General features: G+C 38.4%; 1 protein-coding gene across 4 annotated transcripts in view; it reads right to left on the minus strand.

Annotated features, from left to right (window-relative positions):
- Positions 1-25,256, minus strand: part of KCNN2 (potassium calcium-activated channel subfamily N member 2) — a 276,041-nt gene that overhangs the window by 72,780 nt on the left and 178,005 nt on the right. For all 4 annotated transcript variants that reach the window (XM_077462261.1, XM_077462263.1, XM_077462262.1 and 1 more), the window contains one exon: positions 11,250-11,391. In XM_077462261.1, the coding sequence (XP_077318387.1) occupies positions 11,250-11,391 (142 nt within the window). The remainder of the gene's footprint in view (positions 1-11,249; positions 11,392-25,256) is intronic.

Below are 25,256 nucleotides of genomic sequence, written 5' to 3' on the forward strand. Positions count from 1 at the left end.
GGTGCTTTGGGAGGGGAGAGGGCTAGTGCTAGTGGGGGTGGGGGAAGTAGGATATGAGCTAGGGGTGCTTTATAAGGAGAGAGGGCTAGTGCTGAGGGGTGGACGGAGTTGAATATGTGCTAGGGGGGCACTTTGGGAGGAGAGAGGACTAGTGCTAGTGTGCTTTTTCATCACAGAGAACAACTTGGCATGACCAAAACATACAGTATATAAGGCAGAGGTGCTGATTTACTAAGTGCATTTAGTTTGCAAACCAGTATAAACTTCAATCAAATAATTCTGGATATTTAAAGTGAACGCAGACTCACTTGTTGATATATATAAAAAAAAACACTCCTTAACATCCTGCAGGAAAAGGTGGCCATTATCTGACTTGCTGCAGTTTCTAGTGCAAATTGTGAAAAGCATGCCAAAGTACATTCATAAATTCCCTGATAGTCAAGTGGTTAAAGCAAGTTTGATTTTTTAACTGATTCTCGGTTCATATTAAAATTATCTGGGTCATCTATTAGAGCACACTGTGCACTTGTTTATTTTTGCAGTAGATTGCAGGCGAGACATTGTGGTCTAATACACCCCAATCAATCAAGTGGCCAATTCTATCATATAGGGGGCCTATTACATAAAATAAAATTAAACAAACAAAAATAATAATAATACATTAAAATATAATTAAATATAATTTAAAAAACTGTAAAAGTACTTTTGTTACCTCGCATACACGCTCGAATGCAAACATACACATGGAGCAAACACATGTATGGAAACATCGTTTGTGCCACCATTTGAGATATAGCCACTAACTTTGGAGTGAGAGCTATAATTCTAGAGCCATACATTTACTGGTTAACTCTAAATTGCTAACCTTTTAAAAATCGTCATCTATGGACAATTTGGAGCACCATCGTTTTTTCAACATTCCAAGGATGCACACAATTTTAAGACTTAAAATGTTGGGAATCTATTTACTCAATGCAACCCCATCCTCTATATTTTAAATTAAATTAGGTTTTTCTAGTGTTTTTTCTGTGCTAAAACTCATTTTAATGCTTTGCTCCTGAGAAATATGTTTTATAAACAGTTCTCCTTTGCTATCCTGAGAGACAGAAGATTGCAACTGCAAAAATATATAGCAAAATATATAGCAAAAAATGCTAATTTTAAAATATATGCAATGGTCAAAAACCATAGTAAATGTTCAGAAATTATTTTTATTGATCTGATTTCTCTGCTCTTTAAGGTAAATCTGATATGGGTAACGTGCTCTCAATCTTAATAATTTTATCTTATTTAGTAGATATTTTAGGGGTTTATCTAAGTAGCAAAGTGCAAAGAGCAAGGATGAACAGACAAACTATAGCAACCAGTTATACCATAAGTCAGTCGTTTTGCTGTTTATGAGATGTAGAGAAAAAAGGTAATAAGATGCCACAGGACAATGTATAAGTGTAATAGTTTGTATCAGAAAGTATAAAATTTATAAAAGATCAATGTAATTTTAGTTGGTATAAATGTTGGTGTGTGAAAATATAACTATTAAAAATTTAAATAAATATAAATTATTATGCAAATAATTAGATTCATAATGATTGTTATATCTTCACTTGCATAATTATTATTTATTACCTCATCACATGGTTTACAACACATAGAACACATGGCTTACTTACATGATGTATAGACTAATAAATTCAGTGCATAATATATGGAATAATAATTAAAGAAAAATTGAAAAATTATTTTGATTAGTGCAGTGATTTCTTTGTTAAAACTTATAATTAATATCTGTGCTCTGGGAATAAAATAATATTAGCTGGTAATGCAATTAAAGACTTTGGTTTTGAGGCAAATCAGGAGGGTCCACAATAAAGGATTTTAATATGCAAGCCTCCAGACTCAGACATTATCCATCAACCTTGGCCCAAAACGTCTAAAATCAAAACCCTAAATTCAAATAGTTATTTCATTACCAGATACAACATACACCACAGATGGGGGGATTAAAATCACACTGGCACACTCTCTTGCAAGACCCATAAAAGCAACTATACCCATGATATCGAGATGTACATTCAGACAGGCAAAAACTATTAAAAATCTATTTAGCCACCCAGTAGACTAAAAACAAAAAAGAATGAGAAACTCCACAATAAAAAGATTTTCTTGACAACATTCTGACAGAAAGTAATACATTTAACCAAGCAAGATGCTTTACCTGTAATTGCCGCATACACACAACCGGACTTTCTGGCAGATTAGGTCCAAGGGAATCAGACCGTCGGACAATCCGATTGTGTGTGGGCTAATCCGACCGTTTTTCATTAAAAAAATCAGATGGACCTACAAATAGAACATGTTTCAAATCTGTCCGACGGACTCAATTCCTATTGGGAAAACTGTTCGTCTGTATGCTGGTCCGACGGACCAAATATGACGCAAGGGAAGCTATTGGCTACTGGCTATTGAACTTCCTTTTTTAGCCCCGTCTTATGTCATCACGTTCAAAATGAACAGACTTTCGACAGACTTAGTCCATTCATGTGTGGCCAAGTCCGTTCATTCGGAAAGTCCGTCGGAACTCTGCCGAAAACTCAGTCGGGAAGACCGTTGGACCTAGTCTGCCGGAAAGTCCGGTCGTTTGTACGCAGCATTATACGATTAATAACTGAACAAAATTTGTGTTAACTAGTACTTAAGAACCTCAGTCAAATCAAATCTTTCTTAACCCATGATATAGATTATGTAATCTAACTGCCTTATAGTCCCATAGGGCTGAAGGTATATGCAAAGGACTACACAAAAAAAACACAGAAATGGCCAACACAGATGTAATATTACAAAGGGTTTCATGAAACATGGAGTATCTAAGTACTATGCCCTGCTTCACGAGAAATCGGAACCGCATTATCACACTCACATTACATATTATAGCTTCAGAGCACAACATATACATAAGATTAACAGCTTGGGAATATTACTGGAAGTCTCACAAAAAAAATAAAAAAAACTTCTCGATCTAGATGGTCTCAATGAAAAATCTTAGTGAGATTAAGGTCCATTAAATTCCTTCAAAACCTTTCATACTCCAACAGTACAAAAAAAAAAGGTTATACACATACAACGAAAGTATGGGGATTCAAAATATCAGTAAATGGAGTAAAATATAGGTTACTGTAATTTAAAGAGACACAATGACAAACATTTTTTAGTGTACTTAAAGATTAATTTTTTCTTATTCTCGGTGTGTTACTGACAGACCTTTAAAATGTAACCCAGTGTGCTCTCCCATGCAGTAAATCAATAGGGCTCATTCAGGTCTCCAGGGCCCCATGCAGGGTGTTAAGCACACATCTATAAATCTGTGTTATGTCCTGTGCTAAGTGCAATGCATTAATGCAGCCCATTAAAATTTTTTGCACAGTGCACCACAACACATTAGTGCGTGCAGCTTAGATATGCCGCTTGTAAAGAGATAGTACAAATGCAGCAAATGATTCTCAATCAAAGAAATATAAAGCAAAATTAGGCTTAAAATAATTGTCCCTACTCACTCTGGGTCATAGCCTGTGTGAAATACATAATGCTACAGTGCCTTGCGAAAGTATTCGGCCCCCTTGAACTTTTCAACCTTTTGCCACATTTCAGGCTTCAAACATAAAGATATAACATTTTTATTTTTTGTGAAGAATCACCAACAAGTGGGACACAATTGTGAAGTGGAACGAAATCTATTGGATTTTTTAAACTTTTTTAACTAATAAAAAAATGAAAAGTGGGGCGTGCAAAATTTTTTGCTGCGATTACAGCTGCAAGTCGCTTGGGGTATGTCTCTATCAGTTTTGCACATCGAGAGACTGAAATTCTTGCCCATTCTTCCTTGCAAAACAGCTCGAGCTCAGTGAGTTTGGATGGAGAGCGTTTGTGAACAACAGTTTTCAGCTCTTTCCACAGATTCTCGATTGGATTCAGGTCTGGACTTTGACTTGGCCATTCTAACACCTGGATACGTTTATTTGTGAACCATTCCTTTGTAGATTTTGCTGTATGTTTGGGATCATTGTCTTGTTGGAAGATAAATCTCCGTCCCAGTTTCAGGTCTTTTGCAGACTCCAACAGGTTTTCATCCAGAATGGTCCTGTATTTGGCTGCATCCATCTTCCCCTCAATTTTAACCATCTTAAAAGCAGGCCCAAACCATGATGCTGCCACCACCATGTTTGACAGTGGGGATGGTGTGTTGAGGGTGATGAGCTGTGTTCCTTTTACGCCAAACATATCGTTTTGCATTGTGGGCAAAAAGTTGGATTTTGGTTTCATTTGACCAGAGCACCTTCTTCCACATGTTTGGTGTGTCTCCCAGGTGGCTTGTGGCAAACTTTAGACGAGACTTTTTATGGATATCTTTGAGAAATGGCTTTCTTCTTGCCACTCTTTCATAAAGGCCAGATTTGTGCAGTGTACGACTGATTGTTGTCCTATGGACAGATTCTCCCACCTCAGCTGTAGTTCTCTGCAGTTCATCCAGAGTGATCATGGGCCTCTTAGCTGCATCTCTGATCAGTCTTCTCCTTGTCTGAGCTGAAAGTTTAGAGGAACGGCCAGGTCTTGGTAGATTTGCAGTGGTCTGATACTCCTTCCATTTCAAAATGATCGCTTGCACAGTGCTCCTTGGGATGTTTAAAGCTTGGGAAATCTTTTTGTATCCAAATCTGGCTTTAAACTTCTCCACAACAGTATTACGGACCTGCCTGGTGTGTTCCTTGGTCTTCATGATGCTCTCTGCGCTATCAACAGAACCCTGAGACTATCACAGAGCAGGTGCATTTATACAGAGACTTGATTACACACAGGTGGATTCTATTTATCACCATCAGTCATTTAGGACAACATTGGATCATTCAGAGATCCTCGCTGAACTTCTGGAGTGAGTTTTCTGCACTGAAAGTAAAGGGGCCGAATAATTTTGCACGCACCACTTTTCAGTTTTTTTAGTTGCTAAAAAAGTTTAAAATATCCAATAGATTTCGTTCCACTTCACAATTGTGTCCCACTTGTTGGTGATTCTTCACAAAAAATTAAAATTTTATATCTTTATGTTTGAAGCCTGAAATGTGGCAAAAGGTTGAAAAGTTCAAGGGGGCCGAATACTTTCGCAAGGCACTGTATGTCTGTTCATATTCAGCACTTGAATGTAACAGATGCAGTCCTGCAGTTTACTTGACATTCTGAGCTGGCAGGATATGGGCTGGATGACACTGGGCATCCTTCAACTTGGAATAATGACAACCAGGATCGGGAGCACTACATCTGCAGGGAACAGTGCCAAAGAGGAGGTGAGTAGTGTAGCAAAAGTATTATTTATGGGCACTTTAATCCTAAATTGAATAGTAAACCTGGAGTTCCCTTTAACTCTAATGCCTTGTACACACGGTTGGACATTCCGACCACAAAATCCGTCGGACTTTTTCCAACTGATTTTGTCCTAAACTGGTGTTGCATACACACGCTCAGAACGTGATGATGTTTGTTCGTTACGAAGGGACTACATGAGGCTACTAGCCAATAGTTTTGGTCTCGTAATTTGATCTGAGCATGCGTGGCACTTTGTCCGATCGGAATTCTCTACCAACAATCGAAAAAAGTCTGATCGGATTTTTTTGACGGAAAATTTGAGATCCTGCGCTCAAATTTTTTCCGTCTGAATTTCCGACAGAAAGAGTCCGATAGAGCCCACACACGATCGGATTTTCCGACAATATAATCTGATCGGACCTTTTCCGTCGGAAAGTCCGACCTTGTGTACAGGGCATAAGTCAGCCATACAGAATGATATCAAGTAAGGGTTGTACAGGGCAACTGTATTAAAGACATTTTCATTGAGAGTTTAATGCCTAATATGGGGAAGGTCCTTAAAAGATCAGCATTTTATGTATACTGTACAGCACACTAGGAGCATGTTCTAGCGGACAGAAACATAACATAACCAGCTCAATTCATTTGGCTAGAATACCCCTTGGAAAATGTAGGGACCTACCATAGGAACAATTTCCATTGACTGGTTATTTGCTAGCCTGTGAGAAACAACAGCTGAAATGAATCAAACAGGCAAGGTTCCACAGTTCACTGTGAGTAATCGATCAGATATCTTGGCACTGCAGTCCATCATGAAGACATTGTCAGAACTTTGCTGATTGAATGCAGGTTCAACATGACGGGTTACAGATTGTGTTTGCACATTCTATGAACTACTACACTGTGTATTTGTTAATTTCAGCTGTCATTTCACACTAGCCGGCAGACAGACAGAAAGTGACGGCCTAGTAGCAGGGCTAGCAGAAAGGTGGATGTAGATCTTGCAGCACACTGTGGTTCAGCTGATTAGGCTATGATCAAACCCATAACATCCTATTGAGAACATAAACAGTTACACTGTCAAAACTACTATATATATATATATATATATATATATATATATATATATATATATATATATATACACTCATATTTACAAACAGATAGTACCAAACAAGGGGGTTGGTTTCCAAAATGTGAATGGGCCAATCATTTTGCAAGGGAATTTTCACTTTGCAAGGGAATTTCACCAAGCTTAGTGAATTTGGTGACGCTCTGCTAACTTCTATCATCAAATCACGTGCAAAAAAATTTTGAGTTGAGTGATTTTTCTTGAACATGATTGGGTATTCTTTACATATCAACTTTGTATATCAACCCCATAGTTTTTCTCTATTTATAAACATATTCTATTTTAACAATAAATACATTGTGTATCAACTGTTTATCATAGTGAATTATTGTTATAACACTGATGCTTTTAGCACTGTTAAATATCATCTGTAGGTCATTGTTCATATTTACTCACAATGTTTCTATTATAAGATTATATCTCTCTCACTCAGTCTATTCTGTATCTTTTATGTTGACTTGCAGTTTTTATTCTATAGTCATACTACTGCCTCTACTATAATATTTGGTATCTCTCAGTGCATTATATACTATGTATTTATGTTCACTTGCATCTCTTCTTACCCAGTATTATCTTAAAACACTGTACAACTTTTATAACATTTAATAAGATGAGAATTCCCTCTAAAGATAATTATAGTGATGGCTATGATCAATCACTTAATCCTCCCCCTCTCACTATGCTTTTAATGCCAGCACATGTCTGTATTCTGTCCTGAGGGTCCTTGTGCGTGCCACTCTACCCCTCTTCTGCATACGCATCAGCTGAACTAACAAATGGCAAAAACCAAATATCTAGTGAAACATGCCATCTGCCCAAATTTAGTACAGGCCAGGTAAGCAGTTTCAGAATACTACCAATCACTGGAAAAAATAAACTTCCATCAGGTAAACTCTTACTACAAATATTTATTAACCTATACCTGCCTATACCGGCTAGAGGCTTTTCATTTGATTTATGTGCAATTTCAACCTCTCTATTTATTCATTTAAAAATCACCTGCTGTCTTCCCTACTCCTAACCCTTGCATACTTAAATTATTTTGACAAAATATATACATTTAAATTAATTTAAAAAGCATTATAAATTCATGAACTACCAGCCACTATTATTTCATTCCTGTGGTATAAATATTAATCTTGAGCTTTAACCACACAATCACTTCACTAATAGAAAACATTTTTCATATACTCCATATATTATGTACTGATTTTATTAGTCTACATATCAAGTAAACCATGCACTTTTATGTTCCAGAGTGAGGATACAATAACCATCATTGGTCTAATTATTCACAAAATATTTTTTATGGATTACATAATAGTTTTATTTTTATATAACAGCATTTATACATAGATTTTGTAATACAATATATCACTGTATCCTTTATATTCCATATCTCAAACAGTGACTATTATACAGTAAATATTAATGATTATTTTTATGCTATGTACTGTTTATATTATACGTATTTTTTTTTACCTTATTTCACTTTCATTTTCTGTAAACGAAACCTAAGGAAGTGGCAGTTACTGTGCCAGCAAAGACATTGATGGAGTCTTAGATCGATGTATGACAAATAAATACCTTTTGAAGGAAAAATTTCTTAGCATGCTGACCTCCCCTCTAGTTTTCTGTTTGAGGTAAAAACCTTATACTCTAGTATGTTATTTGGCAAAATCAGGTAAAAATGTTTCTGTTTACCTGCTATGGGTTTTAGCCTATCATGCCTGAGAACCAGAATAGCAGAAAAGCCTGTAGCCCTAGACTCCAAGGAAACACTGCCAAGCAGTAGCTCACCTGGTTATTTGTCACTGTTGACAGGCATGCCATACGTTTAACACAAAAGCAAGGAAATCGCTGATGAGGAGTACAAAACTGCTATTGTTTGTTTTTAAGTGGCAGAAAACCAATCTACTGAACAAAGAGCTGTTTTGGAATTATTGTAGCCATATTTTGCTATTTAGCATTCTGCTTCACTGCTGTCAAGTTAAACACAGCAGGTGAAAGCTAACAAAACTGCCCAAATAAGAACTGAAGCTAGCCATACATAAAGGCATCTCATCATTTGTAAATGAACAAACACATCTTTATATGAACCTTTTTTAAATTTAAATATTGAAAAATGTCATCCTAGCACCATCTTGGAATTATAATGACAGATTTAATTCAAATTAATGCTCATGGACAACCATTATATTATAAAGGTAACTATTAGTAGTTTTCTGACAATGTAACCTTTTTAGGTTATAAAGTGTTTTTAAAGAAAACTGTGTTGGATAGAGAGATAAAGTGTTAAAACTAATGCCAGTTTTTATTTCTGTAAGTTCCCCCACATTCTTTTTGCTTTGGAGAGACTTCTACTGCCGTGCACACACGACCGGTTTTCCCGTTGAAATAAACTCTGAAGGTTTTTCCGATGGAATTCCACTGAAGCTATTTTGCGTACACACGATCACACCAAATTCCGACTGCCAAGAACGCGGTGACGTACAACGCGTACGACGGGACTAGAAAAAGGAAGTTCAATAGCCAGTAGCCAATAGCTTCCGTCTCGTACTTCCTTCAGAGCATGCGTCATTTTTGGTACATGGGAACAGCATACAGACGATTGGTTTTCCCGATAGGAATTGGTTCCATCGGAAATATTTAGAACATGTTCTATTTCTAGGTCTGTCAGAATTTTTGATGTAAAAAGTCAGATGGGGCATACACATGATCGGAATATACAATGAAAAACTCCTGTGTAACTTTTTCTGTGGGACATTCCGCTCATGTGTACATGGCATTACTTTCTAAGAAGGGAAGCAAATGTAAAATCTCCCCAATGGAACACATTCCAAAAAAAAAAAGCAAAAGAACACAAGTTTCTTAACCATTCCATAATCCTAAATCCAAATCCTAATCCTAAACTAAGAAAGGTTTTGTCTTTATATACACATAGAGGTTATTTACATTCTTTTGAAGGATCTATTAGAAAAACATCAGTTTGGGCCATATGAATATTTTTAAAAATAGCTCACACTAAACTTATGAACTTTGTAGACTTGTATCTATAAATAGAGATTACAACCTTTACTTCCAGTATATTTGTGGAATAAGAATAGTCATGGAAAGCCTACCCACTGCCATTCAGTAGTTGAGGATTACAGTAGTGACAGCATAATATTTTGCTTTATGTCTAAGAGACCGTTATAGTATTTGTAATATGATAAACTTAGGAAGCAGGCATTGGTAGATGTCATTGACTGAGAAACCAAAATGAGTTTTCTGCACATGTTTCTGACCCCTGTGGACAACTCACTTCCACACTTTGTGCAAAAATAGCATTGAACCAAATGGCTTGACCCTCAAGAGTGTTCAGGAAATATTAACTTCATACTGAGTTAAAATGGATATAGGCTGTAGCATCTCACGATGTTGGCAGTGTATCACCCATTGATTTCTGTTGAATTTTATTGAGTTTGTATTCAATATCTATGTGTCTATGAGACGCAATATGGAAATAGAAAACTTAAAACAGGTCTTACATTTTTTTACTGTAGATTGGTGGAAAAAAATAAACAAAATGCCTTAATGTTCAGTAGGGTGATTTGTTAGTTTTTGGTATGCTCAGATATGGAATGAGCTATCTGGAAAACTATTATACAGAGCAACACAAAGTAGTGGAGAACTGGCTTTATGTATAATTCAAGAACCAGCCAAAGCCTCAATTGAGCAGATTGAAAAATATGTTACTTTATAGTATAACTAAAGCCAACATGTTCTCTTTTGTTTTAGACTAGGGATGGGCTGAAACTTGTCAGATTTTTATTATCATCATTGTCCCATTGGTGGGATTTTCCCTCACTTCCTGTCCTGGAGAAACAACAGAAGGTCTTTCCAAAGTGAAAGAAATCCTAGATAATTCTAACTAAAACAGGTGTCTGAATTGGAAGATTCTCCTTCTACTCAAGTTTTGGTGAAAATTCTAAATTTTGGGTGCCCATTAATCTGTATCGTGCCCACTAAGACAAATAGAATGAATCTCCAGACAGCTTCATTAATAACCTGACAGAGTTTATAATCCTTACACACTCCATCCAATAGTATAAAAAAACAGCTGGCTTTAGATACACTTTAAAAACATTAGAAAAGGCTAAAAATGTTAGTTACTTGAAATAATTTTCAGCACACCTAGCACCTAACTTTTTGGAGGGCATCTATCTATGTCATAAAAATTCAGTTCACCCAAAAGGGAAACTGGGTTAAATTACCCAGCAGTTTCTATAATCCATTTGATAGGTTCTACTACTGTGGTCATTACGTTTCACTGTTTTACAGCTTGCTAAATGCAGCTGGATGCACACAGGTGGGGTAAGGGAAAAACAAGAGTGTACAGTAGGAATTCTCACAACTAGTCTCAAATAATTTTACTCAATCTATTACTCTATTAAAAATAAAATCCTTTTGGATGAAAAGGCCCAATGTCCTTGTTCCGTAGAACAACCTGAAAGATCACCAGCCATTTTTCTAAATATTCTTTTTATTGCATTTTTTTATTGCAACAAACATGCAGTTTGCACTTTAAAAGCAAAAGGCTAAATTAAAGTCACACTTATGCAAAAGTAACTATGCTTAGGAAAAATCGGAGATCTGGTGCCTACTTTGGGCTTAGAGTTGCAGGCAATATACAGTAGAGGAGAACAACCAATCTCATTCATCAATGTTTCATCAATGCTCAATCAAGTTCAACAAAAGTCATAGTGATTAAATGTCTTCTTACCATAATTCCAGTAAGTAAACAAACTCCTTTTCCACAGTATGTGTTCGGTACCATGTCCCCATATCCGATTGATAGAAAAGTAATTGAAATTAACCACATTGCTCCAAGAAAGTTGCTAGTTACATCCTGTTGATCATGGTATCTAAAAAAAGCACAAAGTGCTCAATTAATTGAATGGTTATGTATTATAGACAGAAATATGATGATGATCATGAGATTTGAAAAATAAACAAACAGGAAGAACATATTCAATATAAAAGTCACTACTATATGCAATACATCATCATCATCTAACTGCAATTTCTACACATTCAGAGGCCAGTTCAGCTGTCCAGTGAGTATAATTACTAACAGGCATGTTCAAGCAGAAGAGCTATCCATACAATTGTGCCTATACTGTCTGCACTACTGCTGCTTCCGTCCTACATCCAGTTTTTGCTTTCTATATTTAGATATACAATATATATATATATATATATATATATATATATATATATATAAAAACAATTTCCCTGTTGTAAAACTTATCATACTCTTATCAAATTATTTCTGTTTTTTTTTTACGTGTAACGTTTATAATTATATGGGAGTAGTCTTACTTGCTCATTAAATACATAGGCATAGCCATACTGATTTGCATAGACATACTGCTTTGCAGTACTACACAGAGTGGGGTTTATTTACTAAAACTTCAGCTTCTAACTTCAGCTTGTTCAATTAACCACTTGACCACTGGGCACTTAAACACGCTTAATAACCAGACCAATTTTCAGCTTTCGGTGCTCTCACATTTTGAATGACAATTACTCAGTCATGCAACACTGTACCCATATGAAATTTTTGTCCTTTTTTTCACATAAATAGAGCTTTCTTTTAGTGGTATTTATTCACCTCTGGGCTTTTTATTTTTTGTGCTATAAAAGAAAAAAGACAGAAAATTCTGTAAAAAAATGAATTGTTCTTCTTTTCTGTTATAAAATTTAGCAGATTAGTAATTTTTCTTCATAAATTTTGGCCAAAATTTATACTACTGCTTATCTTTGGTAAAAATAAGTACAAATTGGTGGATATTATTTGGTCTTTGTAAAAGTTATAGAGTCCACAAGCTATGGTGCCAATATCTGAAAATTGATCACACCTGAAGTACTGACGGCCTATTTCAATTCTTGAGACCCTAACATGCCAGAAAAGTACAAATACCCCCCAAATAACCCTTTTTGGAATGAATACATTCCAAGGTATTTAGTAAGAGGCATCATGAGTTTTTTAAAGTTGTCATTTTTTCCCACAATTCTTTGCAAAATCAAGATTTTTTTAAATTTTTTTCACAAAATTGTCATATTATCAGTTTATTTCTCACACACAGGATATGCATACCACAAATTACACCCCAAAACACATTCTGCTATTACTCCCGAGTATGGCAATACCACATATGTGAGACTTTTACACAGCATGGCCACATACAGAGGTCCAACATGCAGGGAGCACCATCAGGCGTTCTGGAGCACCCAGGACAATTCTGACATTTCTCTCCTACATGTAAAAATCATCATTTATTTGCTAGAAAATGACAAAGAACCCCAAAACATTATATATATATTTTTTTTTAGCAAACACCCTAGAGAATACAATGGTGGTCGTTGCAACTCTTTATCTCACGCAGCAATTTTTCGACAGCGTTTTTTTTTGCAAAAAAATAAACAGTTTTCTGCTTAAAAAAAACAAAAACAGTAAAGTTAGCCCAATTTTTGCATAATGTGAAAGATGAAGTTATGCTGAGTAAATAGATACCTAACATGTCACTCTTCAAAATTGCACATGCTTGTGGAATGGCGCCAAACATCACTACTTAAAAATCCCCATAGGCGACGCTTACATTTTTTTACTGGTTACATGTTTTGAGTTACAGAGGAGGTCTAGGGCTAGAATTATTGCTCTCGCTCTAATGTTCGCAGCGATACCTCACATGTGTGGTTTGAACACCGTTTTCATATGTGGGCAGGACTTACATATGCGTTCGCTTCTGCATGCGATCACATGGGGACAGGGGCGTTTAAAAAAAAAAAAAAATTGTATTGTTCATTTTACTTTATTTATTTTAGTTTGACATTTTTTTCCCCAAAAATAAATATTTTGATCACTTTTATTCCTATTACAAGGGATGTTTATTCCTATTACAAGGGATGTAATAGGAATATGGCATGACAGGTCCTCTTTACAGTGAGATATAGGGTCAATAAGACCCTGCATCTCACCTCTAGGCTGGGAAGCCTGAAATAAAAAAACAAAAAAAGATTCTGGCTTTGATCGTATTGGCGAGTCGGTAGAAGCACCGGAGGGCAGCAGGGGGGGGGGGGGGGGGGAACGTCTATGGCTGGGTATTGCAGGGTATCTCCGAGTATGGCTGGGTATGGCAATTTATTGCAGAGTATTGGCAGGGTATTGCAGAGTATTGGCAGGGTATTGCAGAGTATTGGCAGGGTATTGGCGGGTATTGCAGAGTATTGGCGGGTATTGCAGAGTACTGATTGGTATTGCAGAGTATTGGCGGGTATTGCAGAGTATTGGCTGGTATTGCAGAGTATTGGCATGGAATTGAGGGGTATTGGCAGGGAATTGAGGGGTTAAATTTGGTGAGCAGCGATGTGGGCACTGCAGATGCAGCCCACATCTCTGCTGACACTGATCTCTTCCCCCTCCGTTGTACCGATCGGTACAGAGAGGGGAGGGAGGAACCGGTGTCATAACATGGCACCGATTTGATTACAAGTGATCGCTCTGTCATTGGGCTATGGGGCAGTTGTTATGTGGTTAAGCTTTGACAAAAAAAACCTGGAAGCTGATTGGTTTATTTTATATTTTGCCAAAAGTTGCGGGAATATTACAAACTTTTTTTTTTTTTGCACAAAGTTGTCACTAAATGATATATTGCTCACACATGCTATGGGCAGAAGTCAAATTACACCCCAAAATAAATTCTGCTGCTTCTCCCGAGTACGGGGATACCACATGTGGGGGACTTTTTGGGAGCCTAGCCACGTACGGGACCCCTAAAACCAAGCACTGCCTTCCGGATTTGAATATAAAATGCTACCAAAAAACCTGTTAGCGATGGCAGGGATCAGGCCTGACTCTGCGATCGCTGCAGTTATGTGTTTAGTGTTTTGTAAGTGACAGTGATCGATCGATACTGCACTTGGGTGGGCTGGGCAGAGGGGCAAAACGCAGGTGCTAGCAGGCATTTCTTGAGGTGCTAAAATGGAAGGGCAGTACAAATCCCCCCCAAATGACCCCATTTTGGAAAGTACACACCCCAAGGAAATTGCTGATGGGTATGTTGAGCCCATTGAATATTTATTTTTTTTGTCCTAAGGGATTGAATAATGACAAAAAAAAAAAAAAATGATATATTGCTCACACATGCCATGGTTATATGTGGAATTGCACCCCAAAATATATTCCGCTACTTCTCCCGAGTATGGGGATACCACATGTGTGGGACTTTTTGGGAGTCTAGTCGCGCACGGCACCCCGAAAACCAATCACCACCTTCAGGATTTCTAAGGGTGCAAATTTTTGATTTAACTCCTCACTACCTATCACAGTTTCGAAGGCCATAAAATGCCAAAATAGCACAAAACCCCCCAAAATGACCCCATTTTGGAAAGTAGACACCCCAATCTATTTACTGAGAGGCATGTTGAGTCCATGGAATATTTTATATTTTGCCACAAGTTGCGGGAATATTACAAACTTTTTTTTTTTTGCACCAAGTTGTCACTAAATGATATATTGCTCACACATGCTATGGGCATATGTGAAATGACACCCCAAAATACATTCTGCTGCTTCTCCTGAGTACGGGGATACCACATGTGTGGGACTTTTTGGGAGTCTAGTTGCGCACGGCACCCCAAAAACCAATCACCACCTTCAGGATTTCTAAGGGTGCAAATTTTTGATTTAACTCCTCACTACCTATCACAGTTTCGAAGGCCATAAAATGCCAAAATAGCACAAAACCCCCCCAAATGACCCCATTTTGGAAAGTAGACACCCCAAGCTATTTACTGAGAGGCATGTTGAGTCCATGGAATATTTTATATTTTGCCAAAAGTTGCGGGAATATTACAAACTTTTTTTTTTTTGCACAAAGTTGTCACTAAATGATATATTGCTCACACATGCTATGGGCAGAAGTCAAATTACACCCCAAAATAAATTCTGCTGCTTCTCCCGAGTACGGGGATACCACATGTGGGGGACTTTTTGGGAGCCTAGCCACGTACGGGACCCCGAAAACCAAGCACTGCCTTCCGGATTTGAATATAAAATGCTACCAAAAAACCTGTTAGCGATGGCAGGGATCAGGCCTGACTCTGCGATCGCTGCAGTTATGTGTTTAGTGTTTTGTAAGTGACAGTGATCGATCGATACTGCACTTGGGTGGGCTGGGCAGAGGGGCAAAACGCAGGTGCTAGCAGGTATTTGGGCTGATCCCGCTAACAATGCGTTTTTTTGGAACCCTAAACTGCTGGGGACGCTAGTATAGATCTGATCAGATCAGATATTGATCTGTTCAGATTCTATACCACTACGGGAGGTGTATGCTTTGCGTGTGGGTGTTAGCGGTACTGGCACTAACCTAGCGCTGCCTGGGGCGACGCAGACCCTGACCCTAAAACCTAATTGATATCACCCGCCGGGTGATCAGGGGGTTAAACCTTTATTGGGTAATAAATGGTGGGTGCCCTGATGCTATAAAAAACAAACTAACCAGAGTCACCCGTAACACTTATACGGTGATCAGTGGTGAAAGGGTTAACTAGGGGCAATCAGGGGGTTCAAATTTTTATTAGGTAGTATATGGGGGTCCCTGGCGCTATATAAAAACCTGACGGGGAACCTAAATAACTAACTGGCTAACCAGCGTCACCAGTGACACTTATACTGTGATCGCTGGTGAAAGGGAGTGAAAGGGTTAACTAGCAGCAATCAGGGGGTTAAAACCATTATTGGGTAGAATATCGGGGTACCTAGCGCTATAAAAACCTGGCGGTGAACCTAAAAAAATAACTAGCTACCTAGCGACACTAGCGACACTGATGCAGCGTTCAGAAAAATTATCGCTTAGTGACACTGGCAAAAGGGGGTGAAAGGGTTAACTAGCGGCAATCAGGGGGTTAAAACCATTATTGGGTAGTATATCGGGGTACCTAGCGATATAAAAACCTGGCGGTGAACCTAAAAAAATAACTAGCTACCTAGCGACACATGCAGCGATCAGAAAAATGATCGCTTAGTGACACTGGCAAAAGGGGGTGAAAGGGTTAACTAGCAGCAATCAGGGGGTTAAAACCATTATTGGGTAGTATATCGGGGTACCTAGCGCTATAAAAACCTGGCGGTGAACCTAAAAAAATAACTAGCTACCTAGCAACTGTAGCGACACTAATGCAGCGATCAGAAAAACGATCGCTTAGTGACACTGGCAAAAGGGGGTGAAAGGGTTAACTAGCGGCAATCAGGGGGTTAAAACCATTATTGGGTAGTATATCGGGGTACCTAGCGATATAAAAACCTGGCGGTGAACCTAAAAAAATAACTAGCTACCTAGCGACACATGCAGCGATCAGAAAAATGATCGCTTAGTGACACATGCAAAAGGGGGTGAAAGGGTTAACTCTAGGGGCAATCAGGGGGTTAAATCTTTATTGGGGGGTGATAGGGGGCTACCTTGGACCTAACACTAACTGTCCTGACAGTTTTTACTGTCACAACTGACACTGAATGCATTGATCAGTAAAGAAATGATCAATGCAATCAGTGACACTGTGACTGGGGGGGAGGGGGGGATCGGGGGGCGATCGGGGGGGGGTCGGGGGGGGTTTGTGTGCCTGTGTGTACCTACATGTCAGTGTAGTGTTGGTGCACACTTACTATTAGTCTTCTCCTCGTAGTCCGGTCAAAAAGACCGCCCCGAGGAGAATGACATCACTTCCTCCTTCCTGTGTAAACAATACACAGTGGGAGGAAGCTTCTCATTGGCCAGGAGCGATCCAGAGGGGGTGGCCGAAAACCAACGGCCATCCCCTCATCACGGAGCGCTCCTGGAGCGAACCGGACCGCCGTAACCAGCGGGAGGGGGACCCCCCACCCGCTGGAAGGCAGGCACGTACATCTACGTGATTGTGCCTGCCTGTGATTGTGCCTGCCTGTGCCATTGTGTTGACGTACATTGGCAATACGGCAATACGGCGGTCCTGAAGTGGTTAACCACTTCCCGACCAGCGCACGACGATGTACGTCGACAGAATGGCACGGGCAGGCATATTGGCGTACAGGTTTGTCCAATATTCAATGCCGCTCTGCCATCGGGAGCGCGCCACCGGCGGCGCGCTCCCGCGCTGGTTGGGACCCCCGTGAGTCCGGTCGCGGGACCCGCGGACTCGATCGCCGCGGGCATCCCCGCGATCGTCTCACGGAGCGGCCGAATGGAGGAAATGCTGTGTAAACAACATTTCTCCATTCTGCCTAGCAACTAGTGACGCTGATCTCTGCTCCATGTGATTGGAGCAGAGATCAGTGTTCACTAAATGAAAGCCCAACCCCCCCACAGTTAGTAACACACCCCTAGGAACACTTAACCCCTACACTGCCACCCACTGGTTAACCCTTTCACTGGCAGTGTCATTTACACAGGAATCACTGCATTTATATAGCAGTGATTACTGTATAAATGACAATGGTCCCAAAAATGTGTCAAAAATGTCCGATGGGTCCCCCACAATGTCGCAGTCACAATAAAAATTGCTGATCGCCGCCATTACTAGTAAAAAAAAAATAATAAAAAATTATTTATAAAAATGCTATAAAACTATCCCTATTTTGTAAACGCTATAACTTTTGCGCAAACCAATCAATAATCGCTTATTGCATTTTTTTTTACCAAAAATATGTAGAAGAATACGTATCGGCCTAAACTGAGGGAAAAAAAATGTTTTTTTTATATATTTTTGGGGGATATTTATTATAACAAAAAGTAAAAAATAATGCGTTTTTTTCAAAATTGTCGCTCTATTTTTGTTTATAGCGCAAAAAATAAAAACCGCAGGGGTGATCAAATACCACCAAAAGAAAGCTCTATTTGTGGGAAAAAAAAGGACGTCAATTTTGTTTGGGAGCCACGTCGCACAACCGCGCAATTGTCAGTTAAAGCGACGCAGTGCTGAATCACAAAAAGTGGTCTGGTCTTTGACCAGCAAAATGGTCCGGTCTGCAAGTGGTTAAATATTTGCACAATTACTGAACTGCACATCAGCACTTTGCAATCCTCATCTGTCTCAGTATTGATTGGACTTCGGTGGATACTTCTCTGTGGTTGTGTTTATTGACGGATATTGTTTTAGTAGTTTAGAGTATAATCTGATTATAGAAAAGGGAAAACTGAAAAAAGGCAGGTACTTTCACTACTTCACAAAATCAAAATAAACAATAAAATATTTCTTTATTATTAACCTAAATTAAAATCATGTGCTGATGCAAACTGTTCAAAAAACTTTCCATGTTATTAGAAAAATAAAAAATAAAATAAAATGTACATACACTGTAACAGTTAATATATAGTATTGTGCAAAATAATTGATGCTGATTGAAGCCAAAGGGTAGTCACACTAAATATTAATGTGATTTACATTTTTCTTCTGTTCGCCCAGTTTGCATTTTGTAAATTGATACAAATAAACAATTAAAACATATATTTTTGAAAGCATTCTTACTTTACAGCATTTCTCACCTGCCTAAAACTTTTGCACATAAAGCCCCATACACACTATCAGATTTTCTGCTGGTTTTTGTCTTCAGATTTACCAAAACCATGTAGTGCCAGGGCCTGCCTGATTGCATACAAACTGAAACTCCTAAGATTTGACCTTATATTATAAAGTTTTGGTAAATCTGAAGGAAAAAATCAGCAGAAAATCTGATAATGTGTATAGGGCTTTAGTGTACTTTTGAACTACCAAGCCTTCATATCACTCTAAGATAATGATTATCCTTTATATTTCCTCAGTATTAGTATAGGGACCACTGATGGGGAAATATAAATTTCTCTACGTGTTTCTTAGACCAATAGTCTTCTTTGTCAATGGGAGCGTGGGAGGTTCATCCCTACAATGACGCAAATACATAAATATTCCATATGAATTTCTGAGTTAGCACTTCCACCAAACAAACGCACTAAAATAGCATAGTACAGTTTCAGTATTATTAAAATCATTGATATCATTCCCACATGCGACTGTCAGGATAATCCAGGCAGAGAGGCTGAAGAGGATCTTATGGGAGTCTAGCTCCTATTAGACCCATCACTAAATATAGGACCTGAAAATATTCAAATTTACAAATAATAAACAGGGTGGGAAAAGTAAATCATCTCTGACACTTACCGGACCCGCCAGTAGTGGAGGAGAAGATCGTGTCCTCTCCTGTGGATGCCTGGCTGCTGACTGAGGGGAAGATGGTCCCTGCTTGGCTCCATGGCATGGAAGGGCGGAAGCAACGTCAAATGTCCCTTTCACCCAATGCTCTTAAAAGAGTTTTTTAAATTGTATTTTAGTGTAAATATGAGATCTGAGGTCTTTTTGACCCCAGATCTCATATTTAAGAGGTCCTGTCATGCTTTTTTCTATTACAAGGGATGTTACCTTCCTTGTAGCAGGAATATACGTGACCCAATTATTATAATTTTTTTTAACAGTATCAAAATAAAAAATTTAAAGTAAAATAAATAAGAAAAACATATTTTTTGAAAGCGCCCCGTCTCAATCAGCTTGCGTGCAGAAGTGAATGCATATGTGAGTAGCGCCCGCATATGTAAACGGTGTTCAAACCACACATGTGAGGTATCGCAGTGATCGCTAACTGATAACCTGTAGACATTTTTAAACATCGCCTATTTTTTAAATTTCCCCTATGGAGATTTTTAAGGGTAAAAGTTTGTCGCCATTCCACGAGCGGGCGCAATGTTGAAGCAGGACATGTTGGGTATCAATTTACTCAGCGTAACATTATCTTTAACAATATAAAAAAATTGGGCTAACTTTACTGTTGTCTTATTTTTTAATTCAAAAAAGAGTATTTTTACAAAAAAAAGTGCGCTGGTAAGACCGCTGTGCAAAAAGTATTGCAATGATCGCCATTGTATTTTCTAGGGTGTTATAAAAAATATATATATAATGTTTGGGAATACTAAGTAAAAAATGATTTTAACTTGTAAACAACAAGTGTAAAAAAAGAAGCTCTGGGCTGAAGTGGTTAAGGTTCTGTTTTTGAGCCTATAACTACTCTTAGCATTCTACCATATTACCAAAACAGATCCAAATCACCAGGGTCAACTGTCTATAAAAAGGGTTTGAAGCCAGTGGATTAATTTAATCCAAGGACAGCTGTTACCAGCAACAAGTAGATCCACTTCATTTCACACAGTAATAGTTGTTGATCCCAATGTCTACTATGTGGGTTAAGGTGTACTCTATCCAATGCACAAAATCTAATGCAAGAAGAATTGTAAATATGATGCACTGCCACATGTTTGCTGATCGGTGAGTACATGTCCCCATTCTCTATTGCACAGTACATGGTCGTAAATTCAAAGTTGTTCAAGATGTTTCATTTTCCCTTTTTAGAAGTAACCCCATTTGAAAATAAGAAATAAAATAGAAGAACTACGCGCAAAGAGAAAATAATACAAACAACTAATGTTGAGAAATAAGAATAAAAGCTGCTCTCCTCAAAGTGCTTGGTAAGCAGGCTTTGAGCTTGTGGGGGGATGTATAATAGTAGCGGGGCGCTAATAATATAACAATAAAGTGCTTGTGCTCAATATCTCATGATCAATGTGAACAATACCATACAAAATGTGATCATATGTAGACATAACAATAAAGTGCTTGTGCTCAATAATTCATAAAAAATGTAAACAAAACCGTACAAATATGATTGTAAGTTCATAGAAATAGGTGCAGATTAATTGTGAGTATAATGTGCATCAGTAAACAGCCAGCGGATATAAGGTCCTCCTAGCAAACATAACACACACCTGCCTGCAGATATAACTAACTGAACATCCACAGATTGTGTGAGTTTTTCTAGACTGCTAAACCATCATATGCATAATTTTTAAACATAGATTAACACTATACACAAACAATTTGAATGTGCAATGTGCATCAATGAACAAGCAAAGAATGTGCTAAATCAATGTCCATGAATTAAGTGAGGTAATCTGATATTTCACACCATCACCGTTGCCAGTTAGCGATTTTGGATACAACCAACACCCGGTGAGTATAGGTCAGTATCCTACTTACCAAACCACCATGATCTCCGTGGTCTGTGGTCTTTACTGGTGTCAGGTGGATATTCCAGGAGAAGCTCCGCCAGAATGATAATTCAGAAAAAAAGTGGAAAAGGCAATACCATAGTGTGATTCCCTTTATTAAAAAAAATATAAAAACAACAGGCCAAGTGGTTGCTTACTTTGTAAGTGCCTTTCCTCGCCACTGAAGGTTACAGGTTCAGCAATGTCAGGTGAAGTCTGAAGCAGCCATCCCGCTTGCTCCCACTTGTACAGTAGCGAGTGGCATGCGTTCCACCACCTAATCTGCTGAAACCAGAAGTGGCCGGAAAAGGCTGTGTGACCAGGTAATGCCTCGACGTACGTTTCGTCGTAATGACGTCATCAAGAAGCATGCCACTTTTTTCTGATTTATCATTCTGGCGGAGCTTCTCCTGGAATATCCACCTGACACCAGTAAACACCACAGACCACGATCATACAACGCTCCACCTGACCTATCTTTTTAGTTAAAGAGGTCATGGTGGTTTGGTAAGTAGGATACTTACCTATACTCGCCGTGTGTCGTTTGTATGCAAAATCGCTAATTGGCAGTGGTGATGGTGTGAAAGATCAGATTACCTCACTTTATTTATGGACGTTGATTTGGCACATTCTTTGTTTGTTCGTTGATGCACATTGCACTTTCGAATTGTTTGTGTCTAGTGTTCATCTATGTTGAAGAATTATGCATATGATGGTTTAGCAGTCTAGATAACTTCACACAGTCTGTGGATGTTCAGTTCATTATATCTGCAGGCAGGTGTGTGTTATGTCTGCAAGGATTACCTTATATCTGCTCCCCGTTTACTGATGCACATTATACTCACAATTAATCTGCACCTTTTTCTATGAACTTACAATCATATTTGTACAGTTTTGTTTACATTGATTATGAATTATTGAGGACAAGCACTTTATTGTTATACTTATATATGGTCACATTTTGTATGGTATTGCTCACATTGATGATGAGATATTGAGCACAAGCTCTTTATTGTTATATTATTAGCGCCCCCTTATTATTATACATCCCCCTTTTGAAAATAAGCATATAAACAATGCCTGCTGTCCTGCTATTAACAAAATGTTTACTAATATATTTTCTCTCATTAGGTAATTCTGATTGCTGTTGTCTATATATTTACAATGTGCACATGACCCACATCTATAGGTGCTTTTCACTCAACATGGATCCTTATTTTATCTTATATAATGGCTGTGAACCAATTTGTCCTTGATTGATATGGGTCTTCTAAAGGCTATTTCCCAAGAGTCGGAAATACATTTTCTAACCTTGTAGAAAATACCTGTATTTCTTAATGACCTGCCCAATCTCCCTGTGTTGAGGAGTACAGCATATAATCAGTATACGTGTCTTTCCTTTCTTAATTTGCTTTTTCTTAAATAATAACAATTACCTGGTCTGCAATTTTACTTTGTTAACGGCTGTCTTCAAATGTTTATCTTGCTCCTAAGCTGGCTAAATATGGATATTTCTGAACGAAAAAACAAAACTTGATTTCACCATCCACACAAATTTCGTGAATGTAGGAATCCTCCTTCACCCCCTCCCTCCCGCACTGAAGTGGCTGAATTTCGATTAGTATATGGTCAACTTTAATCTGTTCCACAATGTTTCCACTTCACTCTTAAAAATTGCATTATTAGAACAATTGTTCCTGATTAAAGTGGTTGTAAACCCTTACAACACACTTTGACCTACAGGTAAGCCTAGATTAAGGCTTACCTGTAGGTCCAAGAAATATCTCCTAAACCTATACGGTTTAGGAGATATTTGCCCGAAGACAGGCACCGCTGTCTATGGCTCATGCGCCGTAGACAGCGGCGCGCAGGCGCACTGAGCGCGACATCGTCAACGACGAAGATGGCGCGCGTGTCGGCTCCCGTGCGCACGCGCGGGAATGAGATCATCGCGGCTTCGCCGAATGACAGCGGCGGAGCTGCGAGACCCCACAGAGAAGATGGATGCGCCGGACTACAGGGGACAGAGGTGACTTCGCTGGCTCCTGTGTCAGGTAAGTGACACATAATGGACTACTATGCGATGCATAGTAGTCCATTATGCTTTACCTTTGCAGGGAATGAAAGAGGAAGGAAACCCTGAAGACACATAGAAGAATGCATATGTCTCAATCAGTGATCTTCAAACTAATACTAAGACAATAAATAGCATGATCATTTGGAAGAAACGCTAAACTATATGAGGTTATATGGAGGCTTGGTAGATTAAAGGTATATCAAATGTTACAGCATATGTACATTATAATAACCAGGAGAGTTTTTTTTATAAATAGTATATGTAAGCGCATTCTTTTAAGATAAGTTAAAATATATATATATATTTGAAAGTGTACTGATTTTGTGAGTACCTATGCAAGTCCCTGCCTTTTTTTCAATGTATGATTTTCTATGTAGAGATTGGGATGTGGGTACAAAATGCATTGTAACTCAATATATCCATACAAATTAATTAACCACTTCATGTAAATCGCTGTATCCGTACGCCGGTACTTTGACTCTGAATACCGTTGTTATGGCAGCAGCTAGTTCTCATAACACTGGTATTTTCAGGAACAGCGTGCGCTTCTCTTTAAGATAAAAGTGGTCTCTGCGGTGGATTCACCGCAAGATCACTGTTATCGGTGGTGGGAGAGGGCCCCCTCCTGCTGTCGGTAGTGGCAGAGACGATCGCATCCTTTCTCCTCACTGTCTGGATGCAGAGTTAGGGAAAGATGGCCCCCGCTCGGCTCCATAGCATTGAAGGGCAGAAGCGACGTCAAACGTCACTGCTGCACAATGCTCTTAGCCCTTGTACACACGGTCGGAGATTCCGACAACCAAATCCGTCGGAGTAATTCCGACGGATTAATTCCGGAAGAGGTCCAGAAGTGATGTTGCATACACACGGTCGGACTAAGTTGTCGGAAAATTCAATTGTACATAACGTGATGACGTTATTTCGTTACGACGGGACTACGTTCAGGCTAGTAGCCAATAGCTTTGGTCTAGGAATTTGATCTGAGCATGTGTGGCACTTTGTCCATCTGAGTAGGCTACACATGATCGGAGTATGTCCGATAGGAGCATTTTGTCGGAAAATTTTACCGGCAAGTTGGAAAACTTGGTCCGTCTGATATTCCGACAGAAACAGTCCGATGCAGACCACACACAGTTGGAATATCCGACAAAACGGTCCGATAGGAAACATTCCGTCGGAAAGTCCGACCGTGTGTACAAGGGCTAAAAGGAGAAATTATTTATTTATTTTAAATTACTTTTTTTTAATTGTATTTTAGTATAAATATGAGCTCTGAGGTCTTTTTGACCCCAGATCTCATATTTAAGAGGTCCTGTCTTGCTTTTGTTCTATTATAAGGGGTTTTTACATTCCTTGCAATAGGAATAAAAGTGACCCACATTTTTTTTATATATATATAATGTTTGGGGGTTCTAAGCAATTTTTTAGCAAAAAAAATTTTAACTTGATCTTTATATGTGACATTTGGGGATATCTATGCCCTACCTTTGAGGATATAAAAATATTTATGTATATGATATAAATTTTTTTAATATTACACAGAAGC

This window comes from Lithobates pipiens, unplaced genomic scaffold (genome assembly GCF_037356315.1).
Source record: "Lithobates pipiens isolate NorthernLeopardFrog02 unplaced genomic scaffold, aLitPip1_a1.2 Scaffold_3, whole genome shotgun sequence".
Taxonomy (NCBI): Eukaryota; Metazoa; Chordata; class Amphibia; order Anura; family Ranidae; genus Lithobates; species Lithobates pipiens.